The sequence below is a fragment of the Sturnira hondurensis genome, unplaced genomic scaffold (genome assembly GCF_014824575.4).
Source record: "Sturnira hondurensis isolate 20B ecotype Veracruz unplaced genomic scaffold, ASM1482457v3 Scaffold0006437, whole genome shotgun sequence".
In the NCBI taxonomy this organism is placed as follows: domain Eukaryota; kingdom Metazoa; phylum Chordata; class Mammalia; order Chiroptera; family Phyllostomidae; genus Sturnira; species Sturnira hondurensis.
In genome coordinates, this window is record NW_028079068.1 from 9718799 (window position 1) to 9745619 (window position 26821).

Below are 26821 nucleotides of genomic sequence, written 5' to 3' on the forward strand. Positions count from 1 at the left end.
AGAGAGAGAGAGAGAGAGAGAGAGATTTTTTTAATCCATTCATCTGTCAATGGGCATTAAGGTAACTTCCACATCTTAGTTATTGTGAATAAGGCTGCAACAAATATGAAAAGTGCAAATAACTCTACAAGATCCTGATTTCAATTCTTTTGAATAAATGTCCAAAGGTAGAATTGCTGGATCATACTGGTTGACCAAAAAGTCTGCATGGTTTTTGCCATAAAATAAGACACATTTTTCATTTTCACCAATAACTTTATTGATTTGAATATTTTGAGTATGTCGGCTATCTCCCTTGTGGTAAAACACTGATTGTTCTCAATGTCTCTATTTGATCGCTATCAATTTCAACTGGTCTACCAGACCATGGAGCATTGTCCAGCGAGAACTCTCTAGTATGACACTTGGCAAATCACTTTTGACAGGTCTGATCAGTCACAGCACCTTCTCCATATACTGCACAAATTTGTTTAGTATTTCAGTTGCATATTTACCTTTCTTGAAAAAATAAAGCATAATATACTGAAAATGTTGCTATTTTCTTCCCTCTTCAATGTTAAAGTAGATACATAAAAATTTGCCAATTTTGATTTTTTTTAAATGCAAGCTGATATGACAGCTGTCACAATACAATCTATTGAAATTGTTTTGAATGAAGTTAAAGACAACTAAGAGCTACTAGAGCTTTCTTATGGAAAAAAACCAAACGAACTTTTGGGCCAATAGAACCATAGAACAATATGATAGTTCTATTTATTTATTTTTTGAGGAACCTTCATACTGTTTTCCACAGAGGCTGTACCATTTTACAGTTTCATCAACAGCATACAAGGGTTCCAGTTTCTCCACATTCTCACCAGTGGTTATCTTTATTTTTTATAATTGTCATCCTAAAAGGTATGAAGTGTTATCTTATTATGGTTTTGATCTGCATTTCCCTGATGATATTTCTAATTTCTAGTTCCCACACAGTTTACAAACACACTTCTATTCTGGTAATATGCACTAGAAACTAGCAAAGCAATTGAACTAATACCCACAAATACAGATGGGGAGACAATTAACATCCACTGATAGTTCTCCACATAAACTACTTTTTAATGTCACTCTTTAAAAACAATAGCAAACAGACTATATTATACGTGTGGACAAAAAGACAACTAAGTGGCTCTCTGACACACTACATGTGTAACAAACAGGGCACAGCATCAACATGTACATGATTCACACCAAAGCGGTGACATCCTAAAATGTATTCCTTTTAAAGGATTGACTTACCAACATAATTTTACATACTTTAAATACTCTAATAACTACTGCAGGGAAATTAAATGTAGGTCTAGTCACCAACTTAATAAAGGATCTCTTTCCATTAGTTTTATTAATATAAAAGAATTCCAACTGGGTCATAAATAAAACAGGCAAATTATTAATTATATGAATTGAGGTTTAGTATGGAAAGTTGTAAAAATTAGTTTGATATACATTAAATTTATACAACATACTAGAGCCAAGAATTTACTATTTTTGCCTTGTATGAACTGTTTATAGTGAAAAATGAACAAACTCTTTAATGGTGGAAGACATAATAAACTATATTTTAGAAGTTATTTTTCAAGATGAAAGGGATAAATATTTCAACAGAATTAAGGGCTAAAACAGATCCTAATAAAGGTACCATGAAATAAGGGAAGCCATGTGCTTGCTATATAAAACTTTATTTCTCCAACAGTATACAAAAAACAAAACTGCACTGGGTTTGTACTTAGGTCTACAGTCTAAATTTCCCTCAGGGATTAATAAGCTATAATGAACAATTCACAACTGCATACCTTTCCATATTGCCCGAACTAGGAATAATCCATTAGTTCTTAAACTCCCCAGTAAAATAACCCTTAAAATCATTTTGATGATTTTCTTGGCCGTTCCAAGGTAATGAGGCTAGGTCAAGAATGCAGAACAACAAGAAAGTCATACATCTATTTTCTCATTACCATTCAGCCACATTTGAAAAGTCATCAATTCAATGGGAGAGATGACCATAATTTTCAGAAAGGCCACATACTGTACATGACGTGTCTTTTCATTTTAAATCAAAAGCTACTGAAACTGAAATTTGGCTTAAAAAATACTTAATAACATCTGCTGGAAAATTTGTTCACTCCAAAATATAAAATCCTATGCTTACAAATTTAATATACTCAATCAGTTATGAGAGATTGTCCAAATTCAATGCCTACCAGCAACCCCAAACAGACTGCACACACCTATCTGTCACACCGATTTCCCACACAACCTGACGCACAGTCTCTGCAGGCTCTGCCCCTGGGCCCTCCGCCTTCCTCAGAAACCACGTCTCTGGAACTCTCATTACATGTCTTTCTTCGGGAGATGCCTACTTCAGTCCTTCGTCCAGTTTCTAATCAAGTCATTTGTTTTAATGCTACTGAGTTGTAGGAATCCATTTGATTAATGAAACTTTCAAATATATAGCAAAGCTGACAGAATTTTACAGTGAACATTCATATATCTACAACTCTATCCAATATACGTATCTGTCTTTCTATCCATTCATCAACCAATATTGGGGTTTTTAAAAAATGCATTTCAAAGTAAGTTCTAGTATGATGTACCCCTAAATATTTCAGTAGGAATATCGCTAGCTAGAGTTCAATTATTTATTTACAAATTTTCTTGAAGTAAAAGTTAATCCAATTTACTTTTGTAAATCGTAAGTGTACAGTCAGTAAATTTTGAAAAATGTATATGCCTATGAAACCTAACCCCCAATCAAGATACACAACTCCATCACTACAGAAAGTTCTCTCGCGCCCCTTCCCAGTCAGTTCCCATCCTACCTCCCAAAGGCACCCACAATTCTGATTTTTAAACTCTACATTAGTTTGCCTATTCTAGAATTTCAAATAAATGGAATTGTACAGTATATACTTCTTTGTGTAGCTTCTTTCACTTAGAATGTTTTAGAGACTCATCTATGTTGCTATATGTATCAGCAGTTTGTTCCCTTTTATTGCTGACCAGTATTCTAGAATATGAATAAGCACAGTTTATCCATTATCCTTTTGATGTACACTTAGGCTATTTCTAGTTTTGGTCTACTATAAATAAAGCTGCTTAATTTAATTAATTAGTAAATTCAATGTAATTCAAATAAAAATCCCAATATGGGTTTTGTGGAATTTGATAAAATGCTCCTAAAATTTAAATGCAACTACCAAAGACCAAGAATAGCCAGAACAATTTGGAAGATTTGAAGAAGGAGGTGGGGTACAGGGAAATAAGTCATCCTACTAAATATCAATAGTTATTAAAAAGCTATAGTCATTAAGACAAATAAACCAATACAACTGAATTAAGAATTCACAAAAACTCTCTTGTGCCAAAAGATACTGATGGGAAAAGGACAGACTATTAAAAATATGGTGCTGGGATAACTGACTGCCTACCTGAAAAAATAATGAAACTTGATCCCTACATCCTACAATGCACAAAAATCAATTCCAGGTGAATTAAAGACCTAAATGTAAAACATCAACATCAATAAAACAACAAAAACAAAAATAACTTTACAATTTCTACAATAAACTATTGAGAGTATTTATAAACTCAGGGTTAAGAATTCCTTAAACAAGACTCCAAAAGGACAAACTGTAAGGTAAAAGACTGTTACATTTCACAGTAATTTAAATCAAAACTTTTATGGACAAAAGAAATAAAAAATTGAGGGAGGGAGTGGGCAAAAACTGGGAGATTATTGTAATGTATATTATCTAGAAAATAATTTTAAAATATATCAATAACTCATACAAGTCAGTAAGAAAAAAATGATCCAGCTGGAAAACAAAGGTATAAACAAGAAATATGCAAAAAGAAGGAAAATGAACAGTCAATAAAGATTTGAAATGGTGCTCCATCTTGTCTTCCTGCACTGGCTGGAACCTCTAGCTCAGAGCCAAGGAAATTAAACCAATAGTAAGATACTATTTCACACCCAGCAGACTGGCAAAAATGAAAGCCTATTGACAATACCAAATGTGGTGAGGATGAGAAACAACAGGCACTCCATACTGCTGTGGGAATGCAGACTAATGCAACGATTTGAAAAGACATTGGTAATGGCTTGTAGAACCGAAAACATACTGTTCTTTGCCCTCCAGCTCCCTCTCCATCCTGGCTATACCCTCAAGCAGTGGTTTTCAAACTGTAGGTTTCCACACAACTGTTTCAACTATAGGTTCAGTGGCTTATGAGTGAGTGGTGTTGTGTCTGTTTTGTTATTAATAAAATAGAATAAAGTGAAAGAAACTAGACATATCACAGAGTACGTTACTTACAGTAGGGGTAAGTACTACTTCACAAGAAACTATCATTACACCGGCACTTGTGTATTCTAGATCCCAGTGTAAAATGTGTTACTGTGGGCTATTGCCAAGAGTTTTAAAGCCAGTGCCAAGAGGAACTCTCACAACTGCACAAGAAAACATGTAAAATGATTTTTATTTGCAACAATTATATTTGCAAAATATTGTAAGCAATCTAAGTATTCTACCAATATGAGAGTCAGATAATGAATGGAATACCAAATTATAGTTAAAATGAAAATAGTCACATTATCAACATAAATGAATCTCAGAAAAAGAATACCAAATGAAATAAAGATGTTACAGAATGGTAAGGTCATAGTGATACCATTCATGTAAAACTTAAAACTGCAAAAACAGTGCTAAATATTATTTACTGATATATAGCAAAAATGTAAAAGAAATGCAAGAGAATGATAAAGACCAAATTCAGAATAGAGTTTATCTCAATGGAGGGAGGGAAGGAAACAGGGTTAGAAAAAGCAGCTACCCTTGTTCGTCTCCCTCACACTTCATTATTTTCTTCAGAGCACCCAGTGCTTTCTGAAATTATTTTACTTTATGATATATGCCACTTTCCTCACCACTGCTCTGTCAACGCCTTTAGGAGTAAGCTCTTTTCTGTCTTGTTCATAGTATTATTTATAGTAGAATAGAGTATACAGTAATTCCTCAATAACTGTCAAATGATTAAACGGGAAATCATTTCTAGCAGCTGGGCCTCAGTTTCCATATGTGCCACATGAAAGGGTTCAAGTCCTTCCCTAATGTTAACACTATGACAACGCAGTACAGTAACACAGAGAAACGAAGTCCGAAAAGCATCTTCCTTCCCAGCATTGAAGCTGATCTGGATTCAGTAGGTTAGGATGCCCTCTTCTGGAAAGTATAAAAATTTCAAAATATATTTTACAAATATTTCATGTGTCTTGCTACTAAGCCTTATTTTTAAATTTATCATTCCAGAAACATACAGTAGATAACAACTCACAGTAAAAAAGTTATTCTTCATTACATCTGTTTTCCTACCCTTAAACATGCACATACTAAAAAGATGTAGTAATCTGGCCATTTCTGATAATTTATTTCCTATATAGTTTTTCCTAAATATCTTCTAAGATCAACACAGTATTAGATCCTCCCAGGCATGATTTACATGGAATCTTCCACATAATGCTAAATAAACAATGTAAATAATGAAGAGAATGGTACAAAAATAGAGCCAAACTTTTAAGTCATTTAGTGGCCCAGAAAAATCTTAAAACCTTAACCTGGGTTAGGATGATCCGCAGTTGCCAGTGCTCTCAGGCGTCTGGCAGAAGCAAACAAAAATCCTCTCTAGAGGATGATGATAATATTCTAGACCCCAAATTACTTTTTTTAAACTTTATTTTCCAATTACAGTTGACATACAGTATAATATTAGTTTCAGGTATACAACCCAGTGATAAGATATATAAATAAGTAATCATCCCAATAAATGTCATACCCATCTGATACCACACATAGTTATTACCCAAATTCTAAAAATCGTCTTCCAAACACAGCATCTAGCATTCACTCAAATATAACTAATACACGGAGAAAACACATATGAGACTCCATCAATCTGCCTATTACTGCTTGCCTATTACTACTGCCTATTACTGCCTATTACTGCTTGCCCCACCCTGGTGATTCCCTGAGGCCCTGTCCCACCCAGTGTTTGGGCCCACCCAAGATGCTTCCTGTGACTTTTCCATATGAATGGTTTGTCTTGGCTCATGCTTCAGATTTTCCTAAATTCTCTAAAACAAGCAGCACCTGGCCTCAGCAAGCCCCATGTCTCTCACTAAGCGGTCCCAGGCCCCGCACTAACAGCAACCGGGCTTGGTTCCCAGCTTGCCCCAACCTGGGCACCTCTAAACACAGCACAAGTACCCTCTGCAGACTGCTTTGCAGCTTATGCCAGGCAGCCCTGGGCAGAATTCAGGCACTGGCTCACCTTGGCCCGCACCTCATGGAGGCCTCAGAATCTGCACACCCAGTGGGCAGCTTCACAGCAAATCGAAGCACCATCACCCAACCTCCTCCACAAGTGACACACTAAACGGGCAGACTCTGGTGCTGCCCCAGTGAAGTAAGGCCTGCTCTGTGGGTGGGCCCCTTCACAGATGATCTTCCACAGTGGTGGAAGGTCAATGGACAGTGCTCACAGCCAGTCCTTGCATCTGATGGGCCTGAGGGTAAATCACTCTCATTGACAGCAATCAAGGCTCAATTACTAGAGGAGCGTGTATAACCCACATGGGGGAGCGCACCTTGATTACCCAACTTGGGTGATAGGGGAGGCTGTGCCACTGGACCCTACAGGATGTCTACTGCACTAGGCCACACTACCAAGTAACAGAGTCAAAGCAGCTCTACTCAATACATAGAAACAAACACAAGAGGCTGCCAAAACGAGAAGAAAAAGAAACATGGATCAAATGAAAGAACAGGTCAAAACTCCAGAGAAAGAAGTGAACAAAATGAAGAAGAGCAATCTACTCCAAGCAGAATTCAAAACACTGGTTATGAGGATGCTCAATGAACTTAGTGAAGACCTCAGCAGCACAAAAAAGACTCTGTTAGAAAAGGACTCACTAATAAAAATAAAGAATAACTTACAGGGAATCAACAGGAAAGTGGATGAAGTGGAGAACTACATCAGCAATTTGAAATATAAAGAAGCAAAAAAAACTCACTCAATCAGAAGAGCAAGAAGAAAAAGAATCCAAAAAAAATATGAAGATAGCGTAAAGGGCCTCTGGGACAACTTGAAGCATACCAACATTTGCATCATAGAGGTGCTAGAAGAAGATGAGAGCGAGAAAGAAATTGAAAATCTCTTTGAAAAAATAATGACAACCTTAATTAGGTAAAGGAAATAGACATACAAGTCCAAGAAGTGCAGAGAGTACTAAACAAGACGCCCACACCAAGATGAGTCATAATTAAAATACCAAAAGTTAAAGATAAAGAGAGAATCTTAAAAGCAGCAAGAGAAAAAGCAGTCAGTTATATAAGGTAGCTCCCATAAGACTGGCAGCTTATTTTTCAACAGAAACTGCAGTCCAGAAGGGACTGGCAAGAAATACTCAAGGTAGGGCCTTGATTTTCACCACCAAAATTACCACATGTTCTCGGACTATAAGACACACTTTTTTAAACCACATTTTTGCCTCAAAAAAGTTCCCCCCATTTTCCTCCTGCAAAACCTAGGTGTGTCTGAGGTCCACACTATAAGATGCAAAGGGGCCCTCAGGGAAGGACTTGAGGGCTATAGAAAAAGGAGGTGATGGACCCAACCCCCTTTGCTTTGACATAGCCTGATTCCTCATTCTGTCTGCAAGAAGTCTCCTAATCTCTTGGCTACCTTACTTCCCCTGCTTGACTTTAGCCTGAAACAATGCAGGAGGTGGGTGAGACCCTGTGCTGGAAAGGGCATGTTCCCTAGGGCAATCAGGCCTAAGGAAGAATACATAAAATCCTATGAAACCTACTTTGCTAATACCCTCAATTTAAATTATAAGGGTCTAAGCATGAAATGAGTTTGTTTCCCTAAAGTTTTACGGTCCTTTAACTATCTGACCGTGACTCTAAATAAGCCCTCAGTTCTTTGAATGTTATCTATTGTTTGATCCTTACTGCCTGATAATGATTAATGAGCTTTATGTATACGCCCTGTATTCTTATGCAAATAAACCCAGTAAAAGCCTATTGAGGAACAGGCTCCAGGCCCTTCTCTTTGAGAGATTGGCCACCTTCCCCCTACCCAGCAGATCACATCTTGGTAGACTTATTCTCATCCGTGGGTGGGTGGGTGGGGCTATGGGCGTAGCCCCTCCCCCTCAAGCCCTGAAATTAGTAAAAAGAAAAAATATATACAGCAATAAAACTGAATAACCAACTGAAGGCTAGCTAAAGAGAAGTTTTGTGATAAAGAATTTACAAAATAAGCCCTGGCTGGTGAAGCTCAGTGGATTGAGTACAGGCCTGTGAAGCAAAGGGTCACTGGTTTGATTCCCAGTCAGGGCACATGCCTGGGTTGCAGGCCAGGTCCCCAGTAGGGGACACATGGGAGGCAACCACACACTGAAGTTTCTCTCCCACTCTTTCTCCTTCCCTCCCCCTTGATCTAAAAAATAAATAAATAAATAAATAAATAAAATATGTATTTTTTTAAAAAAAAAGAATTTACAAAATAAGCTGCCACATCAGATTGGTAGGAAGGGCAGAGATGAGAAAAAGAGTGGGCCCCACTCCCACAGGTGGTAACTAAGATACCAGATGGATACTTCAGCTGCAAAGGTTCCCCCTTAGGAGTGTGGGGTCTCAGGTCCCAACCCTATGCTGGACTCCCCAGCTCAGAGCACCAGAGCCAAGAAGAGGAACCCACAAGAAAATCAGCAGAAATTCTATCTGCCAGGGAGAGACATGAGTATGTTGGAGACAGAGGCACCCTCCTAAAGGGCCAACCCACAAAATCTCATTCACAGCCACTCACCCTTGGCTCTGGCAGAGGGATGATAGAGCAGGCTGGAATGTAAGGAGAGACTGAGGTTTGTGGCTTTGGGAGTGAGCTGAGGAGACAGCCTTCAGGACCCCTGTGCTGAGTTACTCTCCCACAGTGCACATGACATCTTTCTTGGGTGGAGCACTCCCCTCCACCTACGGGAAATGCAATAGCCCCACCTTCTGGACTCCCTATTGCTCCTCCCTGCAGAACTCATGCCCTGCTGGGCCAGCTGCCTGGGCGAGGGTGTAGAGGTCTGGACAGGCTCAGCTAGGAGTTAGTGACTTAGTGGTGTAGCTTTGGGGCGGGGGCTATTTGCCCCACTTTCCAGTGAACCTGACTGGTGCCTCCCACTCAAAAGAGATTCACAGAAGCCCCGCCTTTTTGAGCTTGGGCTCCTGGCAAAATCATGAACAGACTGAATCGTGTGGCTCTATGACAAAAGCCATTTCCCCCATACACCTGACTGCTGCAGAGCCCTCCAATCATGCATAAAAACATCTTGGTCTCTTTGGGCCTCATAAACTCTGCTGGACTCACTTTGATGACATCCTGAGACCCTACCCCACCACAAAGGTCTGTGGGCACATGGCAGGTGACAGCTAGATTTGGTATGCCCTGAGTCATTTGCTGAGTAGTCTCAGACCAAGCAATGGCACTGAGTTTGAACCTGTATCAATCTGGTGAACACCACTCACCCTACCTGGTGACTCATTGAGAACCTACTTCATGCAACTAGAGTACCACCTGAGGCTCTCTCAGTGACTGAGCCTAACAGGCAGCCGACAGGCAGAGGTGGACCTCAAGGTGCTTTAGGACTTTTGCTGACCTGCCCCTGGGCTTCGTGCTGGTAAAACTCAGCCTTGCTGAGTAGCTTGGTCCTTCCCTTGCTCACCCAGGCCCAGAAGAAGCAGACACAAATATATATAGGTGGATCACTCTGGACTTCCAAACGGGTTATCCAGGGCAAGTCACAGGCAGTGCCTGACATTGATCTACACCAGAGTCCCTCCCAAGAGGCCAGAACTGACACACCCAGTGGCCAGCTTCACAACACCAGAGCAGAATCCAATTAGCTTTATAAGTGGCATATCCAAAGGGAGACCTCAGCAGGCACCAGACCTTGCTGAGGTGAATTCACAGCTTGTACGCTGTGGTCAGGGTTGATCCTGACAGCCAGTCTGACAGTTGACCCCATGCACAAAATGGGCCAAAAGCAATCAAGACTCAATTACAATGGGTGGGTCCACATAACCCACATAAGGGACATTCCTGGGGTGCCCAGCTCAGGTGATGAAGGAGATTATACCACTGGACTCCACAGGACACCTACTATATAAGGCCACCCTACAAAGACTGGGAGTTACAGCAGGTCTACCTAATACACAGAAACAAACACAAAGAGGCAGCCAAAATGGGGAGACAGAAACATGCCCAAATAAAAGAACAGAAGAAATTTCCAGAAAAAGAGATAAATAAGATGGAGGCAAGCAACTTATCAGATATGGAGTTTAAAAAAATGCTTATAGGGATGCTCAAAAAACTTACTGAGAACCTCAACACATGAAAAAGGACATAAAAAAACATAAAAAAAGAACCAGAAATAAACACTACAATATCTGAAATGAAGAACACACTAGAAGGAATAAACTAGCAGGCTGGATGAAGCAGAGGAAAGAGTCGGCGATTTGGAAGACAAGGTACCAGAAAACACCTAATGAAAATATTGAAAAGGAAAAATTAGAATAAAAAAATGAAGATAGTTTAGGCGAACTTTGGAAAAAAACAAAGTGTAACAACACCCACATTATAGGAGTACAAGAAGGAGAAGGAAGAGACAAGGGATTGAGAACTTATTTGAAGAAATAATGACACAAAACTTCCCTAACCCGGTGAAAGAAAAAGACACACAAATCCAGAGAGTATAGAATCCCAAATATGATGAACCCAAAGAGGCCCACACCAAGACACATAATTAAAATGCCAAAGGTTAAAGACAAAGAGAATCTTAAAAGCAGCAAGAGAAAGACAGTTACCTACAAGGAAGCTGCCATAAGACTGTCAGCTGGTTTCTCAACAAAAACATTTCCAGCAAATACCATATAATTTCACTTGTAGGTGGAATCTAATTAACAAAATAAACAAACAAACAAAATAGAAAGAGACTCACAAANGTGAAAGAAAAAGACACACAAATCCAGAGAGTATAGAATCCCAAATATGATGAACCCAAAGAGGCCCACACCAAGACACATAATTAAAATGCCAAAGGTTAAAGACAAAGAGAATCTTAAAAGCAGCAAGAGAAAGACAGTTACCTACAAGGAAGCTGCCATAAGACTGTCAGCTGGTTTCTCAACAAAAACATTTCAAGCAAATACCATATAATTTCACTTGTAGGTGGAATCTAATTAACAAAATAAATAAACAAACAAAATAGAAAGAGACTCACAAATACAGAAAACAGACTGATAACTGTTATAGGGAAGAGGGTTGAGGTATTGGGAGAAAAGGGTGAGGGGAGTAAGCCAAAAAAAAAAAAAAAGAAAGCTCACAGACAGACAATATGGTGATTATCAGAGGAAAAGCAGGTGGGGGAAGGTAGAAGCAGGTAAAGGAGGAATAAATGGTAACCTAAGGAAACTTGACTTCGGGTGGTGAACACAGAGTACAATTTACAGATGATGTATTACAGAACTGTACACCTGAAACCTATATTCACCAATGTTACCCCAATAAATTCAATAAAAGTCTGGAGAGAAAAGTTTGTACAAAAGGAAAGAAGGTAGGGAGGTAGGGAGAGAGGGAGAGAGGGAGAGAGGGAGAGAGGGAGAGAGGGAGGGAGGGAGGGAGGGAAGGAGGGAAGGAGAAAGAAAGGGAGGGAGGGAAGAAGGAAGGAAGGAAGGAAGAAAGGAAGGAATTCAAGTGTTCTAAAAAATTTGCATTATCCCTAAAGTGGCCAAAAGTACCCAATTACATAATACTTTGACACAAATAAAGAATGTATATTATAATTTCTAGGAGTATAACTAATAGTAAAATTATATAACTTCCAGACTAACAAGAAAAATAAATAAATAAAAGCTTTCAAATAGTCCAAAAGGAAATGTGAAGGAAAAGCAAATACAGAACAAATGAGATAAAGAGAAAGCATACAGTAAACATGGTAAGTTTAAACCTGAATAGATCATTGATTATATTTAATGTAAATGCACTAAATGCTTCAGTTCAAAGTCAAAAGAGTGTTACAATGGGTGAAAAAACAAAACCGAGTCATACCACTTATATGACTCCAGAACTTAAGGCTCAGTTTGACATAGGCACAAGTTGAAAAATCCAAGGCTTAAAACAAAATCTTGAAGGTGTGATATGAAGATAAAAGTGAGAGTGCTTATATCCTAGGCTCTTCTAGATATGCAGGGTAGCAGAGTTAAGCAAAAAATAAAGAGCTGCCAATCGCAATAACATTACCTGCAGCGGCCAGATGGGCTGTTACCTCATCAGCTGCCGTGGAGTTGAGTATGTCTGAATCATCATAAGATGTGTCTTCTTGAGAAGAAGGCGACTCTTCATCAGCACTCAGCATACTGTGTTCAGTGTAGGTGGCCACGTGGACCTGCTGTACTTGTTGGGCCACTGCATGGGCTTCTATCGTAGCCATGTGTTCAGTTTGGGTCACTCCGTGTTCCTCCATGAAGAGCTACTGTCAGAAACAAGCCAAAGAGGATTCAGTGTGTAATGTAACTTAATGCATAAATTAGAAGATATTTCCCTCAAGAGAGGGAAACCTTTGATTTCACTACATACCTCATCACACCAAATCACAGGAAATGGGAAGCATCACTTTCCTTTTATAAAAACATTTTGATAAAAAATCACTGCTAATTTTATAGCTTAGCTCACAAAACAATAAATACCCTTGATATTACATATAACAATAAAAGACACTTAAATATAAAAATAAAAATGTATTTTAAAAATCCCAGTGAGTTGGCATTTGACATTGTAGGCATAAAAAACATAAAAATACTTACTAAAAAACATAAAAATACTTAGTAAGTAAATGAATTCTTTTTTATAATATATTTTATTGGTTATGCCATTACAGTTGTCCCCTTTCCCCCTTCATTCCCCTCCACCCTGCACACCCCCCCTTTAGTTCATGTCCATGTGTCATAAGTTCTTTAGATTCTACATATCCCACACTATTCTTGCCTCCCCCCTGTCTATTTTCTCCCCACCGTCTATGCTACTTATTCTCCTCCTCCTACTCCCCTGTTGCTAACCCTCCATATGATCTCCATTTCTGTGGCTCCACTCCCATTTTAGGTGTCCGCTTAGTTTGCTTTTGTTTTAGGTGTGCTTGTTAATAACTGCGAGTTCGCTGTCCTTTCACTGTTCATATTTTTCATCTTCTTTTTCTTAGATAAGTCCCTTTAACATTTCATAAAATAAGGGTTTGGTTATGATGAACTCCTTGAATTTGACCTTACCTGATAAGTGCTTTATGTGCCCCTCCATTCTAAATGAAAGCTTTGCTGGATAGAGCAATCTTGGATGTAGGTCCTTGCCTTTCATGACTTGGAATACTTCTTTCCAGCCCCTTCTTGCCTGTAAGGTCTCTTTTGAGAAATCCGCTGACAGTCTGATGGGAACTCCTTTGTAGGTGACTGTCCCCTTATCTCTTGCTGCTTCTAGGATTCTCTCCTTCATTTTAGTCTTGGCTAATGTAATTATGATGTGCCTTGGTGTGTTCCTTCTTGGGTCCACCTTCTTTGGGACTCTCTGAGCTTCCTGGATTTCCTGGAAGTCTACTTCCTTTGCCAGACTGGGGAAGTTCTCCTTTATTATTTGTTCAAATAAGTTTTCCATTCGTGGCTGTTCCTCTTCCCCCTCTGGTACCCCTATAATTTGGATGTTGGAACGTTTAAAGATGTCCTGGAGGTTCCTAAGCCTCTCCTCACTTTTTTGAATTCTTGTTTTTCATTCTTTTCTGTTTGGTTGTTTCCTTCTTCCTTCTGATCCACTCCATTGATTTGAGGCCCAGTTTTCTTTCCATCACTATTGGTTCCCTGGGCATTTTCCTTCATTTCACTTAGTGTAGCCTGCATTTTTTTCATTTAATTTGCAACCAAAATCAACCAGTTCTGTGAGCATCCTGATCACCAATATTTTGAACTGTGATAGGTTGGCTCTCTCTTTCTCTCTTAGAAGTATTGGCTCGGGGGCTTTCATTTGTTCTTCTGTTTGAGCCATCATTTTTTGGTCAGGTTGCACCTGTTTCATATGAGTGGCAGAGAATTAGGTGTTCTGTGTTTACCAGGGCAGGGCAACCCAGTTGCTGGGTTGTAACTCTGTATGTGGGGGCAGGGTCAGAGAGGGAACAATGGTGCTTGTTCCTCTCTCTCTCTCTCTCTCTCTCTCGGATTTCAGTCCCCTCTGCTGCTTCCCACAAGCAAATCGGGCTCTTCTGGTGCTGGTTCCTGGGTGGGTGGGCGTATTTACATTCTAAGACCCTGTGGGTCTCTCCAACGAACTCTCTTGTGAGGCTGGGAGTCTCTTCCAGAACCTTTTCAACCGGTGCTTTTAGGCTTTAATTCATGGCGCTGGAGCCCTGGGTTGCGTGGTCTGTCTCACTGCATGTTTTTTGCCTGGTTTATCTGTGCACAAATGTGTGTCCGCAGTCAGCCAACTGCCTTGCGCACCTCATTGGGTCTGTAGTTTCCCCTCCACACCTGGGTCTGGCAGCCACCGACTTTTCCTGCCGCAACCCCTCTCTGCAAGCCTCTCACTCTGCCCCTCTTGCCAGTTTGATTGAGTGGTTGTCAGACTTCTGTACAGTTCAATTTTCTGTCTGTTCTGGTTGTGTTTTTGTTTCTAAATCTTTGTTGTCCTTAATTTTGGTTGTGCAAGGAGGCACAGTATTTCCACCTATGCCTCCATCTTGGCTGGAAGTCAGGTTACTGAAGTAAATGAAATTCTTAACAATGAGAGTGAAACGTTTTTCTCCAAAAGCTACAATCATTCAAATTGGTTTTTCCGCTTATAAAATTGTGCTTATAAGTATTAAACTGACGCAGCAATTACAAACGAGTAAGATAAAGGTTTGCCCTTCTACTGCAATCATAATCTGTTACCTCTTCCCCTAACAACTAGACAAGTGCGTTATCTTTAAAAGAACTTTTTGAAGCATACATACATGTGATTTAAAATAAAAACAGATTCATATTACACATATTATTCTACAGCTTGCTTTTTTATATTACAATATATCTAGACATCTGACATGTGAGAACACAGAGATCTGCTAGAACTTTCTAAATAGCTGCAGAATATTTTTCACTGTATGGACGTGCCATTATTATGCAGTCAATCACCTACTGATACATAGCAAGGATGCTGCTTCCAAATTTTTGCTACTATAAACATCAGTGCAGTAAACATACCTGGACTAAAACTTTGCATATTGGTTTCTCAAAAAAAAAAAAATCACCATCTGACCTAGAGTGTCACTTCTGGGTCTACACCCAGAAGAACTGAAAGCAGAGTCTCAAAAGGCTATTTATACACACCCATGTCCGCAAGAGCCAAAAAGTGGAAGCAACCCAACTATCTATTGAATGGGTACATAAAATGTGAATATATATACAAGCTGACCGTCATTAAAATTAGAAACTTCTGCTCTATGAAAGACAATGCATGCATATCTAGCGTTTACGCCACAAAAAGGCAGCCAATACAGATATAAAAATACAAACTTTGTGGCTACAAATAAAAACATAATTATCTGTTCATGCAAAATCCTTTTTTCATTTTATTCTATTCTATTATTAAGTTTTCCTTTTTTGAGGAATTCTAAAATCCTTTGTTCCTTTGAATAATTGTTTTCTTAATCCTGGTCCTGATGTAGCTTTCTTCTTTAGGTAAATTACTTCTACCAGCTGCCCAACTCTTTAGTTTTCTAAGATCCTTGGTTTCTGTTTTATATTCTTGTGCTGTTTCCATTTTTTTTTTGGAGGGGGGAGAGTCTAACTTTTAATTATCTCTTTTCACTCTCATACCACTATACATGTCAAAACTCATCCTTCTAACTCAAGTGATTCTACTTCAAAATAAAATCCAATTTAATTTACAAAAATGATGCCGTAAATCCAAAAAGATTAGGAATATAATAACCAGCTATCATTTCAAATCCTCTCCTATACTTTCTGCCCGAGGTCATCTCCCAGCCTTGTAGTTCCATGTGGCATAATACCTTCACAAACTTGCGCCTTTGTTTCTTTAAATGAAGGTTTTGAAGAGGTACCTCCCACAATAAAAAGTATTTAATAGAGAGAGGAAATAATATAAAGAAAATATGGTTAAATATTAACATTTGGGAAATCTGGGTAATGATAGTTCTTTACTTTTGCAACTTCTCTAAAACTCTGAAATTATGTCAAAATACAAAAAAAATTTTAAAGAGAGGTTTCTTACATATCCTATGTTTGGTGTGTTTCAGAATATTCAAGGGAATATGTTCTATTCTTGGATAAGTGCAATTTAACACGATTAAAGTCACACAATTAAACACAATATGAGATACACAACGTTAAAATACTATTTTTTTATCCAATTCACTATTCTTCTAGACTAAAACACGAACTGCTTCGGGCACTTTAGAATTCTAGGTACTTCAAAATTGTTTTTAAATGATTTGGGATTAGATGGCATCTAACTGCTTTTCAAAGGGATTTGTGCGCTGTGCACTTGGCATAATGGATTTCAATTGTTCCCCAGAATGCAATTCACTGCGTAAATCAACAGGGCTATCTGCTTCACAGGCTCATCACTGCTGCCCAGTGCCTCATCTTTCTACCTCTCTCCCCATTCCACCCTTCAACTTCTCTAGACATTTTTATTAAGCACACTCTGTGAAAAAGCAAAAGCAAAGGCATCTCAGCCTTCTTTGAACCAGAGTGGGATATTTGTCAATGATGCTTTCCATGTTTTTAAAAACTGATAAATAAAATAGGTCCCCTAAAGCCAGGTATGACTAACATACACACACTACTAAAGATCATCCTGTCCCACCCTCCCCAAGCCATTTTTAGAGATGCTTTTTAGCTTTCATACATGAGGAGTCAGATTCTCTGGAAGCAAAACTGATAGGAACTGCTGCTAATGGATGAAAACATGTTAGATAAAATGAATTAAACTTCTGCCAAGATGGAGGTGTAGGTGGAAACACTGTGCCTTCTCTCACAACCAAGTTTGAATACAACAAAGGTTTAGTAAACAAAGACGCAGCCAAAGAACACAAAATTGAACTATACAGAAGTCCAACAACAACGAACTGTTCAAACAGACCGGTAAGAGGGGTGGAGCCAGCCGTGGAGCAGGATTGGGCAGGAAGGATCCCGGAGACCCAGGCAACCCAGGCGCACAGGCAGCCGGGGTAGCATCGCTGACCCAGTGAGGATGTGGAGTAGGCTGACCGCGGTCACACATCTGTGCGCAGATAAACCAGCAGAGGAGTGACCAGTGAGACAGACTGCGTAGGCCCCAGTGGCGAACCCAGTGAGTTCACAAGGTGGCGGACTGACCGTGGTTGCACATTCAAGCACAATGGGACGGACCGCGTGGCCCTGGCGGTGGGAGACGGCAGAGGGGACTGCCATTGCTGTCCTCTGACCCTGCCCCCACATACAGCATCACAACCCAGCGACTAAGTCGCCCAGCCCTGGTGAACACCTAGGGCTCCACTCCTCATATGTAACAGGCACGAACAGTCCAAAATATGGCTCAAGAAGAACTCAAAGCCCCAGACCCGATAACTCTAAGCGACCAGGAAATAGCAAACCTCTCAGATGCACAGTTCAAAATACTGGTGATCAGGATGCTCACAAAACTGATTGATTATAGTCACAAATTAGAGGAACATATGAAGGCTAAACTAATTGAAATGAAGGGAAATGCACAGGAAACCAATAATGATGGAAAGGAAACTGGGACTCAAATCAATGGCATGGACCAGGAGGAAGAATGAAACATCCAACCAGAAAAGAATGAAGAAACAAGAATTCAAAAAAATGAGGAGAGGCTTAGGAACCTCCAGGACATCTTTAAATGTTCCAACATCCAGATTATAGGGGTACCAGAAGGGGGAAAGAAACAGCCACGAGTGGAAAACTTATTTGAACAAATAATAAAGGAGAACTTTCCCAGTCTGGCAAAGGAAGTAGACTTCCAGGAAATCCAGGAAGCTCAGAGAGTCCCAAAGAAGGTAGACCCAAGAAGGAACACACCAAGGCACATCATAATTACATTAGCCAAGATGAAAATGAAGGAGAGAATTCTAGAAGCAGCAAGAGATAAGGGGACAGTCACCTACAAAGGAGTACCCATCAGACTGTCAGCAGATTTCTCAAAAGAGACCTTACAGGCAAGAAGGGTCTGGAAAGAAGTATTCCAAGTCATGAAAGGCAAGGACCTACATCCAAGATTGCTCTATCCAGCAAAGCTTTCATTTAGAATGGAAGGACAGACAAAGTACTTCTCAGATAAGATCAAATTCAAGGAGTTCATCATCACGAAACCCTTATTATATGAAATGTTAAAGGGACTTATCTAAGAAAAAGAAGATGAAAAATATGAACAGTGAAAGGACAGCAAACTTGCAGTTATTAACCATCACACCTAAAACAAAAGCAAACCAAGAGGACAGCTAGATCAGAAGTGGAACCATAGAAATGAAGATCACATGGAGGGTTAGCAACAGGGAAGTGGGAGGAGGCGAAGGGGGGAGAAGGTACAGAAAATAGCATAGACAATAGGTAGAAAATAGATAGTGGGGAGGGCAAGAATAGTAGGGGAAATAAGAATCTAAAGAACTTGAGACATGTGGTCATAAACTAAAGGGGGGAATGATGGGGGAGGGGTGTGCAGGGTGAAGGAATGAAGGGGGGAATAGAACAACTGTAATGGTATCATCAATAAAATATATTTAAAAAAATAAATAAAATGAGTTTAAAAAAACAGGACACATCAGGATGATCATTTAGTAATACATATAATATCTAATCACTGGGGTGTATACCTGAAACTAATATAATATTGTATGTCAACTGTAATTGAAAAATAAAAAATATCTTCATAAATAAATAAAACAGAACAGGGTATTACCAGATATCTAGAGCCCCCAGACAAGTTATATAACCGCTAAGTACCTGTTTCAACATTCTTTTTAAATGAAAAGAGAAAGATAGTTCCTTTACTCAAAATATGAGGATTAAATGAGATCATCCAGAAAAAGACACAGTACCCAGCACATAAATGCTCAATATTATGGTAATAATGCCAGAATTACTGGGTCTTCATGACTCTATCCTTCTTGACTCATTACCTGACTAATCTTGTAAGGGCTGGGCCTTAATTTCTTCACCTTTAAATTAGACATCCATTTCCAGTTTTGTTTTGTTTTTTTTAAAATCGAGGACAAAAGATTTTGAGTTAAGCATCTAAAAGGCTATTTTATTTCATTTAAAAAATTTTATTTATCTTTGCACAGAGGGGAAGGGAGGAAGAAAGAAAGGGAGAGAAACATAGATCTGTTGCTTCTCACACACCCTCTACTGGGGATCAACTTGCAACCCAGGCACGTGCCCTGACTGTGAATTGAACCAGCAACCTTTTGGTTTGTAGGGTGGCACTCAATCCACCAAGTGACACCAGCCAGGGCATAAAAGACCCATCTTTTTTTTAATTAAAAAAAAAATGTGTCATGGTAACATTGGTTAATAACATTATATAAATTTCAGCCATGTGCTCGCCACCCACAGTCTGTTTTCCTCCCACCACCATATATCTGACCCCCTTGTACTCTGGTAACCACCACAGTGTTGTCTGTGAGTTTTTTGTTTGTTTGTTTGCTGCTTTTTGTGTCATATCCCAAATATGAGCAAAATCATATACTTCTTGTTCTTTTCTGTCTGACTTACTTTGCTTAGCATAATCTCAAGGTCCATCAATGTTGCCCTGACTGGTGTGGCTCAGTTAGTTGGGTATCATCCTGCAAAGCAAAAGGCCGCCAGATTGATTCCCTGTCAGGGCACACACCTGGGTTGCACGTTTGGTTCCCTAATGGGGTGCATGAGAAGCAACGGATCAATGTTTCTCTCTCCTATTAATGTTTCTCTCCCTCTCTTTCTTCCTCCATTCCCCTTCTCTAAAATAAATAGTTAAAAGATTTAAAATCCATCAATATTGTTGCAAATGGCAGTATTTTATCTTTTTGAGTCTAAGTAGTATTTCTTTGCATATATTATATGCCACATCTTTATCCATCATCAAAGGACATTTAGATTGTTTCAGTGTCTTGGTAAAAAGCCTTTATTATATTAACTCCAATAACTGAGATACTACTGTTCTCCTAGACATAAAACCAGGAAACTACAGATAACCAATGTCTCCAGCAACATTTCATGACAGTGCATAAAATGGAGAGCACAGACCTGACGGTGATTCCTCTGAACAGACAGAAAAGCAAGATAAAACACTAGCAACATACAATGATCTGTAACTCTAAAACCACATGAGAATAAACCATCTATCTGTCTAGCGCCTGGAGCCAGTGATGTTCAGCAGATTAGTCATCACTCCATTAAAAAAATATTTCCCCCAAACAATAATGTACCATGTGCTTTGCCTGAACTTTGTTCTTTCTTAGGGCTGTGTCGTGGCACAGGAGTCTCTGCTTTTCCCATTCCAGGCCAGAAAGGGTGGGACTGAAAGATAATAGAAGAGAGCACAGAAAAAATCTGATTTTCTTGTCTCAGCACCCTGGTAGATGTAGTCCATAACACCAGGGGAGCTACTGGAATTTGGATGAAATGTCCACAAGAGTTAAATTTAGTCTAATCCACACATAATAGATGAGATTAAGTGTAGAATGTATTTTAAAAGTCAAAGTAGGAAACAGCAGGCCAGGAAATCTAATCAAAGTATAACTAAAGTAAAAGAAAGCCTCAGTCTAATCAATAACATTATCATATCAAAAGAAAAGCTTCAAGAACTGCCTGAGGGAGAGTCTCAGAGCAAGACTGTGACTAAGGTCCAAACAAGAACAGGAAAACCAAGAGGATCAATTTACATTCCTAGACATGGCCAGAATCGGAACTTTGTAACTAGGACAGAAATTTTACTCACCACAACAGACTTTCAAAAAAGGCCAATGACAGGATTTGGTTCTTGGGGGACATAGGGTAACGGATCAAAATTTCATGGAAGCAGGAAAAATAAAAATAAAAAGCCACATAAAAAACTCAAAGTGATAAGGTGAAGCAAGGTGAAATGTGGCTTAATTCTGAGTAATAAATGGTGCTTAAAATAAGAACCCATTTGACCATCCTAGGAACAGCTTCTTTCAAACAGCCCAAGGGTAATATTGGCTTTGCAGAGAAAAACCAATAATCTTCCTCCCACACCACTGGGCTCTGCAAAGCAGAAAATAAAAATTTTTTTTAAAAAAGCCATAGGCATGTATGTACTTTATTCGTCTCCATTTTCAGACTCCAACTACAAATAGAAACACAGAAAATCATATAGAATACAAAACAGAATGTAAAGGTTATATGAACCACGACAATGTAAAAGTAAAGACAGCGCTGAGAGAAATGAAGAGGTAGCAGAGAAGGGGAGGAGAGGTGGACAGATGGCTAGGAGCACTAACATCCATCTTTAAACGGTCAGGGAGTCAGAAGATGCTTTCACAAGCAGACGGAAGAACTTAGTATCACAATGTAACTATCAAAAATAGAGCTGGTGTGGCTCAGTTGGTTGGGCACCCTCCAGAAAAGCAAAGGGTCGCTGGTTCGGTTCCTGGTAGGGCACATGCCTGAGTTGTGGGTTCAATTTGGTCGGGCAGGTTCAAGATGCAACCAGTCCATGTTTCTCTCTCATACAGATGTTTCTCTCCCTCTCTTTCTCCTTTACTTACCCTCTCTCTAAAAATAAATAAATAAAATCTTTAAACCACCCCCCCACCAATTTTGATAAAAATTTTTGGTGTTTTAAAACAAACAAAAACAAAAAAAAAACACCCAATTTTGATAAACCAAGAAAAAGTGGTTTAGACATATTACTTAATGTGAGAATTATTGTTTGCTAACACTATAAACAAAATAAACTATAAATAAAAAGGTAAAGTAACTGTCTTCTAAAAAGTGGGATGGGGTAGTGGAAGAATGTGGCAAAAGGCCATTGATTTTTATTCTAGGTTCTTCTGTTTAATCTTTTATCATACGAATGTGCTGTATACCTGAAACTAATATAAAATAACATTGAGCCCTGGCTGGTGTAACTCAGTGAGTGGATTGAGTGTGGGCCTGCGAACCAAAGGATCATGGTTCGATTCCCAGTCAGGGCACATGCCTGGGTTGCAGGCCAGTTTCCAGCAGGGGACACATGAGAGGCAACCATACATTGATTATTTCTCTCCCTCTCTCCTTCCCTTCCTCTCTAAAGATAAATAAATAAAATCTTTAAAAAATAATAATAATATTGAATGTAAGCTGTAACTTAAGAAAAAAATAGCCCTGGCTGGTGTGGCTCTGTGGATTGAGTACCAACCAGCCTGAGAACCAAAGGGTGGCTATTTGACTCCTAGTCAGGGCACATGCCTGGGTTGTGGGCCAGGTCCCCAGTAGGGGGGCACACAAGATGCAACCACACATTGATGTTTCTCTCCCTCCATTTCTCCTTCCCTTTCCCTCTGTCTCAAAATAAATAAATAAAATCCTTAATTAAAAAAAAAAGGTAATGAACATATCTACCATCACACCATTCCCTTCAGACCACTCCATGAAAAAGGAATTGGTTTAAAAAAAACTTTTGCCTTGAGTAAATCTAACCTACTAATTTGGATCATCTGTAAGCAACAAAATTTTGTATGGCTGCAATCACATTATTTTTCATTCCAATATGTTGATAAAATTTAAAAATACTTATTAACATTAATAGCAGCCCAAGAATCCAGTTAATAATGTTTTTACACAATGTGAGAAAAACATGCTTTACCACACAACTTAATTTAAGGATGAGTGGATTGTTTTGTGAAAACAATATTGTAAGCTCATTGAAGGCAGGGCTTGGGTCCATAGAGTCTCTACATATAGCAGCTATCATAATTTGCTCTTTAATAAATGGTTGGGGGTAATTAGTTACACATTTTAATTACTAAAGCTAAATCCAGGCAATAATAGTTTGTTATTCCCCTGTAAAGCTGAGCTGGCTACTCATCTCTTGTCTCTTTCTGTACTTGATCTGAACTGCTCTACACCCAGCTCTGGCCTTGGTCAGCTAACCTTGTTTACCAAGCTTGCCAGCCAACTCCCAGTTACATTTTACTAAAGGGAGGCAGCAATGAGAGATGGGAACAGGAGCGGAGAAGGGATTTCCCTGCTGTTTTCATTCCTACCCGTGTTGTGTCAGCAACAGAGGATAGCTCCATCTCCCCGACTCCAGCTGTGCTCCTCTCCCCCGGTAGCTGGGCACCAGCAGCATGGCACCCTACACAGAGGTCAGATTCCCGCTCTGTGGGGGCCCCTCTGAGCTCCAAGGTTCTTGTCTTCTGTTCCCCCAGCCCTAAGGGTGGTGGCTATTTCTGAAAGTTAGTAATATCCAGATCACCTCAGTGTCTACTTTTTGCTCTTTTCAGTCTTCAACACTGTTTAACCTATTCCCAGAATTAAATTCTCTAAAATACCTACTAGGCCCTGAATGATACAAGGGGGAGAAAAAAAAACGTACCCTCAACAGAAATTACTCATAGAGTGCTGGTAAAGAGCAACATTTTATATTGGCTTGTATAAGTTGATACAGTAAAAAGTACTGACATTTTACACTGTCAATAAAGTGATTCTAAGGACATTTTTATAAGACCATCACTAGGGTTTTTTTCCATATACTGAGAGAAGTTGAATTCAAAACCATGAGTTTTTATGAATCATTAAAATGAGGCTAAGTTAGAAACATGCCTGCCTCTCCCTCTCTTTCTTCTTTTCTTCTCCTGTGTCTAAAAATAAATAATAAAATCTTTTTTTTTAAAAAAGAAGTGAGAAGGGAGTACAGACAGAAAGGGAAGTAGGAGCTATAAAGACAAACTTTTTTCTCTTTGAGTCTCTCCTACCTATTCTTTGAGTAAAGTACTTAATAAGTAACATTTCAGCATTCCTCAAAATCAACATCACAGTACTACAAGGTCTTTTTACAGAAACAATAAGAAATGGTCACAAAAGTATTTATTATATTATTTAGTGAACAGGTGGTTTGGGCAAACCAAAGAACATGTAGTAGCAATGGCAGCTTTGACCTTCATCTATCACTCGTGATAGTTCGTGGCCAACTATGAGATCTATGCCTATCTACTGGAAATCAACAGTGGGCACTACCTCTAATTTCCACTGTGGCTTGCAGCAATTCAGAGTCATTATTTCTTCTTATTCTGTAACTGGACCCAAAGTGTACAAGGGTATGTGCAAAGTCTCCTCTCCATCCCACTCATTCCTGCTTGCAGGCTTACCCTCACTTCTACACACAGAGCCAGAGTACCGGGTTCATATCCTTGCCCCGCCAGTCACTGGCATCTTAGACAAGTTTCACTTAACTACTATGCTTTAGTTTTATCACCTCTCAAATGGGAATAGTAATAGAAGCTAAAAATTATTGTGAGGGCCAAAGAAAACATGATATATAACGAGTGTCAGATTAAATGTAACCTGTTGTTGTTGTTATTATTCCACATAAAAAGAGAGGTAAAGCACAGAAATGTCCAAAGGAAAGTTACATGATTTATTTTTACACTGGGAGTAAAAATGCTTATAGATCACAAACCAGTTTTGACCACATACAGATGTCTATCAAAGAGCAGTTCTTCATTTTTTTCAAATTATGGACCCTTTTCAGAACATGTGAAAGGTACAGATCTCCTCCCTAAAAAAGTGCATATACCCACAAAAATTTCCAAAATATTTTAATGTTTTTGGACTCAAAGCATACTTTAGTTCATGATTACACAGCTATACCACAGAGAAAACGCCAGAGGGTGCCACAACCAAAGAAAAATAAAAAAGCACAGTGAATTTCAGGTTGCTTAAAATTCTTCAACTGGAACAAACATTCTTCCATAGAAAATAGTCAGGTAACTCTACTTCACCAAATGCTTTAAAATACATCAACTCTTCTTTAGGTTCTCGATCAGCACTGACAAACAGAAATATCTGTGGTGATGGAAATGTTCTAAATTTACACTGTCCAAAACAGCCAATAACCACATGTGGCTATTGAGCACATGAAGCGTGACAACTGTGACTAAATGAAATAAAAAATATATTTAGTTTTATTTCATCTTAATTTAAATAGCCAGATATGGCTGTAGCTCTCACACTGAACAGTGCAGTTCTACATGTTAAAGTTTTGAAATGACTGGCTTCTAATCACAGTCCATCACACATCACTGTTAGAGAAACCTCTAATAGAGTAAGTTCACGCCATAATTCAGATCAATCTGTGCTGCATGAAGGTTTGGCTCAGCAGAGGTAGGACTGTTCCGGACTCGCACCTGTCCTACAGGTGTTCACAGTCAAAAGGAAAGCTTTCTTTTCACTCATTATTGAAGACCCAACCTACCCAATTCTGATTGTGTTTCTCAATTTCCCGGGTTATATGAGCTTTAAAAAAATAAGTGCAAACCACCATATTTTTAGGACTATAAGATGCACCAGACCATAGGACACACCTAGGTTTTAGAGGAAAATAAAAAAAAAATTTTGAAGCAAAAAATGTAGTAAAATATTTAACAACCTGTGACACTCCACTGCCACCCACCGCCCACCCCCCACAGCAAGCCAGGTAAGCTACATTCATACTGTAAGATGCACCCCCTTTTCCTCCCAAATTTGGGGGGAAGTGCATCTTATAGTATGAAAAACGTGGTAATAAAGTTAAGTAAGAAAGCATTTGTCATTGAAAAAAAAAACATATTCCAGTGATAATCACCAAGGGCTGAGGGAGCACTGAGAATAAAAGACTGCAGGGACATGGAGTAGATCCCAGGAAGGAGACAAGAGTCTTCGGTCTTCAGCCAGGCGCCAGAATAAAAGAAGGGCACTGCAGGCAGAGGCAACAACTTATAAAAGCACATAGCATAGCAAGGCAGCATTAGTGAACATCCAGACAGCAGACTCAGAAGTAGGAGGACCAAAGGAACACAGCTTCCTGCTGCCTCCAACCAAACTCTTTGCACTGCAATCTAACCTGCTAACAATGAAGCTAATGCCATCCCACCTGCTAAAGAGGAAAGTAGTCCACCCACGTTGTACAGCACCTGACAGCTTACAACCCAGTGTCTGGCATGGTACTGTGAATGGAGAAGGTGCCTAATTAATGTTAATGACAACGATAAAAAGGATTAGAAAATGCATTCTCAATAATTCAGATGCTTATTAACAGCTACAAATATCAATAGAAAGCAGGTAAGGTGCTGAAGCTACTCCTAGATTAAAGCATGACGGATAGGAAATTTAGTATGCCCAGGCATTTATTTGCAAATGGGTCAGAATGCAGCTGGCTCTTTTTGCAGAAAAATCATTTGTCCACAGCTGCTCCCCAAATTACCAAAAATCAAATAAGTAGCTGTCATGTGATAGCAGGGCTAGAGGCTGCTTCGCCTTTCATTAAGGAGAAATAACATAAATTGCCACAAGTCCCACCCCTCGGTCTCAGACAAGCACAAAGGACACGTTATTCAGATCTGCCTACTGTGAAATACAGCATTGTTGCCTGGCTGCTGCTATGATGAGCCTCAGTCCTGCTGGCTCTGTCATTATACAACCAAGATTCAGTTAAAGCTGCTGCTTAGATTCTG

The 26821-nt window shown here is 39.2% G+C and overlaps 1 protein-coding gene across 6 annotated transcripts in view; it reads right to left on the reverse strand.

The window, feature by feature from the left end:
• Nucleotides 1-26821, reverse strand: part of NRF1 (nuclear respiratory factor 1) — a 138083-nt gene that overhangs the window by 76964 nt on the left and 34298 nt on the right. For 5 of the 6 annotated variants that reach the window (XM_037049209.1, XM_037049211.1, XM_037049214.1 and 2 more), the window contains one exon: nucleotides 12391-12622. In XM_037049209.1, the coding sequence (XP_036905104.1) occupies nucleotides 12391-12613 (223 nt within the window). In that variant the 5' untranslated portion in view covers nucleotides 12614-12622. The remainder of the gene's footprint in view (nucleotides 1-12390; nucleotides 12623-26821) is intronic. The other variant, XM_037049210.1, reaches the window with a different exon arrangement.